The sequence below is a fragment of the Rhamphochromis longiceps genome, linkage group LG18 (assembly GCF_057381845.1).
Source record: "Rhamphochromis longiceps isolate RC_006_pf linkage group LG18, R_longiceps_female_GT1.1, whole genome shotgun sequence".
Classification (NCBI taxonomy): domain Eukaryota; kingdom Metazoa; phylum Chordata; class Actinopteri; order Cichliformes; family Cichlidae; genus Rhamphochromis; species Rhamphochromis longiceps.
The window spans coordinates 25,458,701-25,469,841 of NC_140574.1; the positions used below are offsets into that span (position 1 = coordinate 25,458,701).

Sequence of the window (11,141 nt, forward strand, 5' to 3'; positions counted from 1 at the left end):
ACTGCGGTGTCGACAGAGGTAACACAAAAGAGACGGCACTTTTAAAAGAACTTACAAACGTACACAGCGCATACTTAACTTCACCTAATCTTCATTTTCACTATCACTAATCCCAGCTCGCATAGGCGTGATGACGCGCATTCTGGAATAATAATGTGGGCATTCATCGCCAAATTGAAGCTTATCACAGGAACATGTAGCAGATACTGACACACGGCACAAAAGCGAGTGTTCATGCTGTAGTGCTGTCCAGTAAACATGAGATGGATGTTGTATTCATTTTATTTGGATGGCAGAGAGGCTATATGTGGTTCAGTACAGACTTAACTCCTTCCTTGTCATCAGATCAAACATTTTTTATCAAGAGCGAGATAGCTTCTATCAATGCCCCTGAAAACATTTGTCATACGTACAGTTTTTCTTAGACTTTCAGTGCTGCGAGTGCCTTTGACAAAAGAAGTGTGTCTCTAAGCTGAGGCCTCAGACTATGAGGAAAGACTACACTGTGAGCTCTTCTGAATAATAACTAGTTCATCACAGGTAGCCGCTTGCCATTGCTACCTCCACATTCATACACATTTTACATCCTCACAAATAAACAGTACAGCGTTTACAAAGTCAAAATTAACCAAATGTAAAAAGTCATATGAATGAACATATAAACTTATTATAGTGTAAATGCAGTTGATAAAAAGAAATATAAAAGATAAATGAATGTTGGCAGTTGGCGAAACTCAACCCTCTTTGTCTAGGATGGCTTTCACATCAGCGAACACCTGGAATAGACAAAAAGCAACGTGTTAGAAAGCCTGAACTACTGGAAGAGCTGCAGGTGAAGCTTATCTCGCCGTCCGTGGCTATGTATTACTGTTTTTAAATGACAGGTGCAACAAAAACTCAATAAAAACTGGAAATCCAGTAAAGGTCGCCTCTTTGACATGCCTGAGCGGCTGTTCCGAATACTTCAATCAATCAATCAATCTTTATTTATAAAGCACTTTTCATACAGAAATGCAGCACAAAGTGCTTTACATGGTTAAAAGCAGCCCACCCCATCCCGCCCTCCATTTCACTCCCCACACTCTCATTAACATAAGCGGTCATGGATACACGCCCCCCCCCCACACACACACATTTACACTCGAAAAGTAAAATTGGGCAAAATTAGGCTGGGCACACATGAGCCAGGTGAGGAAACACTATAACAGGGAGCCGTCTGCACCGGGAGCTGGTCACAGACCGCAGCCTCCAGGCTGGGCACACAGCAGGAGGGAGGCAAAGAAGCCCCCCAGCCAGGCTGAGAAGAGCCACAGCAGCCACGGTCGATCACAACCCCGGTGCAGAGAGCCCCCTCCGAGGAAACACTGGAGATATGACCTAATAATAGTATATACAGAATAAAAAGATAAAATACAATAAATATTATGTAGAACCTAATTTAATAATATAAATAGATTAACAGGATAACATAGAATAAATAAACGCTAAGTAAAAGCTAAATTAAAAAGGTGGGTCTTGAGCCTGTTCTTAAAAACATGTACGTTCTCTGCGGCCCTGAGCTCCTCCGGCAGGCTGTTCCACAGACGAGGACCATACCACTGAAAAGCTGCCTCTCCGTGAGTATGTGTCCTGACTTTAGGAACAATCAAAAGGCCAGTACCAGAGGACCTCAGGGTCCACGAGGGTTCGTATGGTAAAAGCAGATCTGAGAGATAAGAAGGCCCGAGACCATTAAGACATTTAAAAACCAATAAAAGAACTTTAAAATCGATCCTGAAACACACGGGGAGCCAATGCAGCGATTCTAAAACCGGTGTAATGTAGGCCCGCCCTCTGGTCTTCGTCAGCACACGAGCTGCAGAGTTTTGCAAGAGTTGTAAAGTTGAAATATTCTTCTTAGGAAGACCAGAGAGCAGGGCATTACAGTAATCAATGCGACTGGTAATAAAAGCATGCATCAGCATCTCCATGTTGGCCCGAGAGAGAATAGGCGGGACTCTGGCTATATTCTTTAGATGATAAAATCCAATTTTGGTTACATGTTTAATATGTGGGATAAAACCAAGCTCAGAGTCGGAAATAACACCCAGGTTTTTCACTTGTAGTGAAGGACATAGTGAAAATGCCTGTAATTTAGACTCTCTGAGCCTCAGGACCGACGATTAAAACTTCAGTTTTGTCCTGGTTAAGCTGTAAAAAGTTTTCTGCCATCCAAGATTTTATATCTAGCATACAGTTAAAAAGGGCATCCATTGGTCTGGTGTCATCAGGAGACACGTAGATGTACAACATCAGCGTAACTGTGGAAGTTCACTCCATGCCTTCTGATGACACCGCCAAGAGGGAGCATATACAAATTAAAAAGTACAGGGCCTAAAACCGACCCTTGGGGCACACCACAAGTCATTTTATGGGCACTTTTGTGTCTGCGATGAGTGCTGGATGTCCGTCAAGTGTGTCCGAGTGGCAGATAAAAGTGGATGATGTCACATGGGTAACAAATCTTTGGATGCAGTAAATGACAGACATGCCAGGTAAACCCAGGACAGGTGGCCAGTCTGTCAAAGGGCTAATGTATATTCAAATAATTCTAAAAAAAATTTAGTTATTAAAAAAAACCCCTAAAATGTCTTAAACTCTCTGATTAGTGTGACTCAGATTTGGGTTTGTAGCATGAGAAATAACAAATAACTTGCTCCAGCACTTTTTTCTTCTTCCACTTTTAAAAGTGGAAAAAGGTCATTTTGTGCGCATGGACACGGGTACACCAAAACACTGTTTGGAAATTTGTGCGTGCGTGAAAAAAGTGTAAGATTTGTGTCTAGGGAAATGAATTAGTAGACTAAAGGTCATGACTATTTCATGAACTGCTGCGAGACGGTGTTAAATGTTTACGACAGGAGAATAGAAAACGCTGGGATGAAAGATTCCTCCTCTGAAAAGTTGAGTGAGAAGTGATGAGATAAGCTCTCATCACCAGCGATGATTTTCTCTGGGAAACTTTGGGCCCAATGTGAAACTGCAGAAGAGGCCTTATCTAAAAATAGTGATGCAGAGGTGCACAAGGAAATGAGCCTGAAAGGGAGATTGGTGGATTTACTGAACATCACAACCACCATATGATGGCAGCCTTGGCACGAAAACCTGTCAAAATACCTGTTTGCCCAAACTACCAGTTCCCCCCGACAATCCCAACAGCATTCGATCTAAAATGTGAAAAATTACAACTTGAAAACATCCTGGGTGCATGATGGGGGACTGAATCTACAAGTAGCATTCTTCACATAATCTCTCTCATATATCAGGGCTTGTTTGCCTTAACTGGCCTTAACTGGCCTCTATGGGAGGCATTCCTGAATGTTTTCCTGCAGCCGACGCTGTTTACTCACCTCATCCACTGAGCGAGAAGCATCTATAGTGTGCACCTTGCCTTGTTTCTCATACAGATCAATGATTGGTCGTGTAGACTGCAGGTAGGTTTGGATTCTGCAATGAAGAAAAATATGGCATGTTATCGGGGTCAGATGACACAAGGGACTCCAAGCAGACATAAATTAGGTCAAAAACATTTGTGCAGGTATCCACCAGTAAGTTAAATGGGGCAGACAAATCTATAGTGATCAGACATGCATGTTTTTCCTATAGAGGGGAAAAAACGAACACAGGAAATGGACGACTCAGTGGTATATTATTAAATTAAAACAGATTAAAGGTCTGACTCCAGATATTAGTTCCTCAGTAGAGAACTGCACCTTTTCTCCAGGCTCTCCCTGTTGTCATCTGTTCGCCCACTGCTCTTTCCTCTTTCTAGACATCTGTTGATGCAAACCTGCAGACAGAAGAGTCAAAATCAGTGCAAAATAACTCGCAAAACATCAGCTCAGCACAGCAGAACCACATTTCCACCAAAAGTACTTTTAAGAACTTTTAATTCCAGGATGTTTTTTCCCCACTGAAATCTAAAAACTTAAGATGATTTGCCAGATGTAAGAACATGCTCTTTTTACACTTTAGTTTTGTGGGTGACTACACAACAATTTGACATCACTCTACTTCAGCAGGTGGTAGCAATACAGAAGATGAGAATGAAGCAAATAAATGTTAAATGATTTCTCTGTATCCTCATTTAAACAGCAATCCCTGCTGTGAAATGGACAATAAAAGGTCCATGACTTACCTCATTGCTGCAGTCAAAGAAAAGCACAAATTTAACATCAGCTTTTCCATCCATGACACTATTCCACCCCTGAAGGTTGTCCTCGTTTCGGGGGAAACCATCGATGAGAAACCGGAACTTATTCTCGTTTTCCTTCATCGTCGCTTCCATGGCCTAACAAAACGGGAAGAACAAACAGGAAATATTTTGCATTTGAGATTTTTTTTTTGCATCTGTAACAGTTCATATCATGATGCTGACATACTTAAAATTAAAATTAGTCTCTCAGTGCAGCAAACAGACCACAGTCATCCAAGAAAGTGATTCTGAAACACTACCAGTAAACTCTAGCAGAAGGTATCTAACATACAACTACAATACATTTTTGTCTCTTTAGTTTAGAAAAACAAAGCAGTATAACCTGAATGATAAACAGAAAGAAATCATTCACATTACATTCAAATGACTAAAATGTCAGAATCAAAGTCGGGGTTTTGGAGAAAAATTTAAATATTAAAAGTTAAAACTCAGTTTTGTAGAATTTTTTTTGTTTGAACAAATAGTGTAAAAGTGTAGTTGAAAACAGGTCTGACCTGCAGGATCTCTTTCCAGGCGAACCAGATTTACAACCTGTATTGAATACACACCTTCCTGAGTAAGTTGATGGTGATTTCCACTGGGACGATTTTGCCCTCTTTGATGTAGTTGGCAATGAGCTGTCCAAACTCTGACTCTTCTCTGGCTCGCTCTTCCCTGAGTAAATCCCCAGCTGACAAATGGGTGTAGCCATAACTCTAAGAAACACACAAATTTCTAAATTGAATCAAGTAACAGTGATGAGAATCGAAAACTATTTTCCAGGTGTGTACATTTCTGTGAACACTGCGACAGCCTTTACAGACAGCATAAATCTTTCTAACTCGCAGGCTGAGCAGAAAAAAAGAGTCAGTCCTGAATGAAAGGAGCCTCTATGCCTCTAGCTGCCACAAGGCCCGATCGCTGCACTTGAAGCATGGCAGCCAACACCCAGTAACATCCGTGAACAAGGGTAGCTATAAAGTCTCTCTCTCAAAGAAGCTGTGTCTGCCAAACACACATCAAAGAATCCACGGCGGCCCCCAGTAGAGCTGCAGCTTCAGGAGCTTCAGACAAACATCAAAGCAGCAGCCTCATTACGAGTCCTGGCTTTGCTTTGCTGACTTTCAGGATGATCTGATGAAATAAATAAAATAACTTTTTGTTCTGGCCCGACTGAACAAATAAATTATGGGTTAAAGAAAACTTCCAGTAATATACAACAGCCTCTTTCCCCCAATACTTTGATTCTTTTAAAAAATGTTTTCTTACTACATTCCTGACAACAGATATTACTGACATGTGTTGACGTGTGCCTTGCCTTATCAGCAGGATGGGGTGATTAGTTCCTTGTCCAATACCTGTCTATGTCTATGTCATTATTTGTTTCTGATCGTTCAAAGTCAAGGCTAGTGTGGCCAAGTGCACTCCAGACTCGCACTGACATTACATAACCCCATCTGCACAGATAGGATGACAGCACTGAAGAAAAGTCAATACACTATCTCCTGTTTGTTCTACGTAAACAGGTATTATTTAGCCCATTCATCCAGTCGCAGGACTCCACAAATACCTTATTCTTTGCTGCTCTCACTCAATTGTGAAGAATTATTCTCATCGAGTCTCCTTGAAGAAATAAATATATTAAAATATAGCTCCTGCTTCTCTTTCGGCACTTAATCTGGATATCCTGTGAGGTGAACAAGCTAGCTGCCTGGCTAACGCACAGGTTCGTTTTAGAGGACAACCGGAAGTGACAGAAAACTGGGATACTATCCTATAATAAAAGATCCTACTGAAGTCGCAACAATAAAAAAAAAAGAGGCATATCCCCCTGAACCACATTTGCACCACGTCATTCACAACCCTGCTCGATGAAGAGGGCCGTTTTCATTGCCCTTTCTCTCATACCTCCACGATTTTGGAGCACTGAGTTCCTTTGCCGGCGCCAGGCCCGCCCAGCACGAATACAACCTGCGGCTTCATCACCAGCGACACCCGGTACAGCAAACTCGGGACCTTCTGCGACAAGTTACCGAACAAACGGCCGATCATAAACTAGCGCCACCGGCTGCGGGTACGACCCGGCGACGTATGGATATATAATGATAGTATTAATAAGCCGAGCTGGCCGGTGTATGCGTGTCAGTGAGAGTTGATGTCAAACGACACTACTTCCGCTATCGAGCAAATCCACCAATGGCGTCCCACTCTAGCGTGACGCATGCTCGTAGACACGCCCGCGTGCACTTGTTATTTTTTTTTTCAATGCAGAGGTCGGGTGACGCCCCTCCCTCCTCTACCTCCACACAGCATCAGCACCTCGAAACCGAACAACTCGACCCTCCGCGGGAAGAGGATGCTCTCCGGCCCGTGAGGCTGAGCGGCAACAACGAGATCGATAGCCTGACGGTATAGTCGCTGTTTCCCCGCCTGCACGTTTATGCCGCCTCGCTGCCTCCATTCATATTGCACCATTCATGCATCCCCAAGAATGGAAACTCGCTGCGAGGAAAGGGAAAAAAAAGAGAAACATTAAAATAACCCTCTGCGGCCCCGGTGGCTCGCTTTCGTAAGACATCGTCCTCGCTCGTTTTTTACTGAAGCTTCCTTTTCATGGCGGGCTTAAAGTGATGAGGACCCCCGATTCTGGCTTGTGAGGGCGCCTCGCGAATGTAGGGCTAGTACGGGAAAAGCCGAGCAAACAAAAGGCATCCAGACCCCCTCCTCCTCTGACGCACCTGGCTGCCCTGTCGCCACTTGACATGACAGCGCAGAGCCGGGAGCAGAGCAGCAGGATCAAGGGGCACCGACGTGCGGCCGGACGTGCGGACACGACGGGGAACACAGGAGCCTGCGGACGCTCGGCGGAGAGGCAGCAGCAGCAGCCCAGGGGAGGCCGGATTGCAGTTTCTGGGGACGAGCGCCAAGGGCAGTGCGGCAGTCAGCAGGCAGACCGGGGGGAGGAGGCTGCGAAGATCTGCGATACTTCCCCCCAAGTCAACACTGCTGTCTCACCTCCATATCATCCTAAAGATATTATGGTGGAAGTTTTCATTTTTCATCAATGGTGACTGTTGCTTATTCCCCTAGCTTTTTTTCTTCTTCTTCTCGCCCCTTTCTTCCTTTATCCAATCAGTGATTATGTGCAATTAAAGGATTAGATCTGCTCTTGAGGCAAGGGTGGAACCCTGAGGGGACTGATGTGCATACTGGCCAGGTATCATCGGCTCCCGTCTTCTCTGGCTTTGCTCATTCTGCTTGTCGCCTGCACTATGGGCTGTATTCAGAGCATCGCATGCAAGCCCCGCATCAGACGGGAGAACATTGTAGTGTATGAGGTGTCCGCCTCTATTGACCAGTGTCCCACCATCATTGAGGAGAACTCACCGATTGTGCTCCGCTACAAGACACCTTACTTCAGGGCCTCAGCGGGAGTCGTGATGCCACCAGTGCCCCGCAACGAAACCTGGGTGGTGGGCTGGATCCAAGCTTGCACCCAGATGGAGTTCTACAATACCTATGGCGATATTGGCATGTAAGTGTGTAGAAGACGCCATCAAACCTCTCTTGCTTACTGTGGGCCTCTAAGGTGTGCATGTGATTCTCTCACACACACACATCTAGACCAAAACCCTGTACCTGGCACTGCCACACACACACACACACACACACACACACACACACACACACACACACACACACACACACACACACACACAAACAAAGTCTCTCATCCTCTGCTTCTCTGTGTCCTCTTTTGTCCGCTGCTGCAGGTCCAGCTGGGAGTTACCAGAACTGCGAGAGGGTCGGGTCAAGGCCATCAGTGACTCGGATGGTGTCAGCTACCCCTGGTACGGCAACACCACAGAGACGGTCACCCTCACCGGCCCTACATCCAAACCGTCCCGTCTGACGGTCAGCATGAACGACAACTTCTACCCCAGTGTGACCTGGGCTGTCCCCATCAGCAACAGCAACACACCCATGCTGACCCACATCACCAGGGACCAGAGTTTCATCACCTGGTTGGTGGCCATGAACTCTGTCACGAAGGTAGGCCCGAAACACAGCGATCCTGCCTTTGGCCCACATCACGATAAGATGGGGGGAGGGGGGGAGAAAAACAGCCGTATATCTTCAGAAACCACTCTCCCATTTCACACTGGCTATGATGTAATCACTTTCTCCTGCACTTTCCCAGTCTGGTGTAAAGTTACAAAATATCTCATCATTACCTTCAACTCTCCTGATGTAGCAGCGGCATCAGAAGTCAGTCCAGCACAACATGTGAATCAGGATGTGTTGTCTTTTGAAAGAGATATTTTATTAAAGAACACGAGGAAAGCACGGCTGTTTTAGTTTTGTGTCAGCAGCTTGGTCTTAAAAGATCATCAGCAAGCACATCGACCATATTAACACGGTGGCTCTGTCTCCTCTTCCAGGAGCGTATAGTGTTGCAGACGGTGCGGTGGCGGATGCGGGTGGATATCGCCGTGGATCCAGACATGCCGCTGGGCTCTCGGGCCTCACTGGTGGGCCGCCCCTACCAGGAGCAACCGCACATCCTCAACTACCAGGAACCCATCCCTCCCAACGCGCTGGGGAGGCCGAACGCCAACGATGCCCAAGTGCTAATGTGGAGGCCGCGGAGAGGGGCGCCGCTCGTCGTCATACCGCCAAAATAAGAGAGTGAAATGTTTGCACACACAAAAATATGATTGTTCCCTTTTGGAAAAAAAATAAGTGGAGGGGGGTGTAAATGGATAGGAAAGTAAGCCCAATGGTTGGCCCCCCCCTCCACCCCTCCGTGGCTTCTTCTTCCTGAATGATTCAAATGGACTATCGCAATTAGCCGGTACGGATATTACATCTGGGATCTGACGTAGCACAAGAAGTCCACAGCAAACTATTTGTCAAGGACCTGGAGCTGCATCAAAGCTTGTTTGAACCCCCTCACATGCTTTGGACTGGAATATAGAGTTATGCCTGCCTTTTAGCTGAGAAGGAAAAGCTGTTTTTAGATGTATCGCAGAGGTATTAGACCACAACAAGAACTGCATCCTGCATCCTTATGTAGACCCTATTGCATGAGAATGAGAGGAACACACAAAAAAAACCTCTCCTTGGAGAACTTTCGAATAGCATTTGTTTTGTATAACTTGTTACCTGAAGACATTTTGATTGAAAAGTCAGCCAAAAAGAAAACAAAAAATACAGAGGGCTGGTAAACCTCATCAGTGCCAACAAAGGCCTTCAGCAATCTCAGTATTAAAGGATGTATACAGATCATTTAAAAGAGACAAAGTATTATACAAATCTTTTTAGGTGAAGAATAAACTCGTACATCGACCAGATTGTAACAACAGCACCCACTTGGCATAAAAGTCTGGGAGAAGAGAAAAAAAAACAGCCTGCTGTAGTTTTCACTTGAGTTCTGCTAATACACCAAACGTACGCACCCAGCATAGTTTCTTGCCTCAGTTGTGCAGCTGATGCTGTTTTGTTTTTTGTTTTGTTTGTTTTGGATGGGTGTCAGATTTGTCAGAGGGATGAGCCAGATCTGTTGCTACCTTAAATAAATAATGTCAGCTATGCGTTCAATAAGTGCAGCGTAAATGACTTGGAGCAGTGCCGGACAACAGATTTGAAACAAGAAGGCGATAGCAGTCGGCACATATATCACAGGTGGAGCGAGGCCAAACTGTCCCGAGGCTACATTTGATGTTGCACTACAATCCAGGGAATAGAAATGTACCCGTGATGGTTTTGCCGGTGTGAAACTAAGCCAGACACCATTTTAAAAATGGGTTTTATTTGGATCCGTGCCAGCGCTGCTTCTGTGACGTCATACTGATTATTTGTCCGGCAGATTTCTGCAGATAAACACGCAGATGAAGACTTTCACTGCGTCGTGGCCACGGCCCGTCCTGGGCCTCCGTCCAGGTCCCTGCCTGCCACTCTGCACAAGTCACATGACTCATCTTCCATCTGTGCTTCTCTCCAGGTTCACGCCTCACCTTCCCATATGCCCGCTCTCTTTTCTCCCCTGGCTGCACACCTCATACACGCAGGCTAGGGCCATACCGAAGTCACAAATCCTTTCTGAGATCCACAACTATGCAAACATTGTCTGTGTCTGGAGTAAAACTGCTGGAAACACTGCAAAATTAACAGGAAAATAGGCTAAATGAGTTCTCCCACCAACGCCCTGCCATCTTATTTTATGCTGCTTTTATCTGCTGGGATCAATGTTGAATAAAAATGATTGTTGCTACCAATTAAAAAGTACACAGAGGTTAAAATAGGTCATATTAATTCAGTGTATCTTCATTGGTCACAGCACCTCGGCTCATTCAGCCATCTGTTGCTATAGAGACCAGTTTGGTTTTCCTGAGTGCACTGCAACTGGAACTGAAAAAAAGAAAAAGAAAGAAAACGAAAAGAACTGTTCAAAATATTCATGGGTGTGCCGACATCTGTGTGCGAGGATTAGAGAGAGTGTATGTGTGGGGGCGCTCACACACACACACAGACGCAGGGAGACTTTGATGTAAGATGAGATCAAGGCAGCGCTGGTTGTTTCAGCATAAAAAAAGAGTTTAATTTATTCATTTGTTGTTACATAAAGAGCTTTTCTTTTTGTTTTTCTGAATTTAAATAACTCTAAAACGAGCGCTTTTGATATACATGTTCAGACTGTGAGTAGCAAGGTCAAAGCAGTCGTTTCAGTTTTATGTGAAATTTCATCTCTTATTTTTTTTTAAAAAGGGAAAAAAGGACATTCAGCATCTTTGGACAGAGGTAACCCCTCCTCTTTGCAGCACGTTTACTCCTCCTTCCACCACTAGATGGAAGTGCTGTCAAGGATTCGCCTCCCGTTTGCTTTGTAAATGAATACACAGTATTT

General features: G+C 44.8%; 2 protein-coding genes across 2 annotated transcripts; one reads left to right on the forward strand and one right to left on the reverse strand.

The window, feature by feature from the left end:
* Positions 1-264: 264 nt before the first annotated feature.
* On the reverse strand, positions 265-6,410 carry cmpk1 (cytidine/uridine monophosphate kinase 1). Its single transcript, XM_085390089.1, has 6 exons — positions 6,143-6,410; positions 4,804-4,950; positions 4,178-4,330; positions 3,753-3,829; positions 3,390-3,486; positions 265-776 (listed from the first exon to the last, which is right to left on the reverse strand). Exons 1-6 carry the CDS (start codon positions 6,284-6,286, stop codon positions 735-737), a joined length of 660 nt encoding a protein of 219 aa, XP_085246215.1. The 5' UTR covers positions 6,287-6,410; the 3' UTR covers positions 265-734.
* Positions 6,411-6,540: 130 nt separating this feature from the next.
* On the forward strand, positions 6,541-10,238 carry fam78ba (family with sequence similarity 78 member Ba). The gene is made up of 3 exons (XM_085389186.1): positions 6,541-7,769; positions 8,008-8,287; positions 8,677-10,238. Exons 1-3 carry the CDS (start codon positions 7,435-7,437, stop codon positions 8,917-8,919), a joined length of 858 nt encoding a protein of 285 aa, XP_085245312.1. The 5' UTR covers positions 6,541-7,434; the 3' UTR covers positions 8,920-10,238.
* Positions 10,239-11,141: the final 903 nt, after the last annotated feature.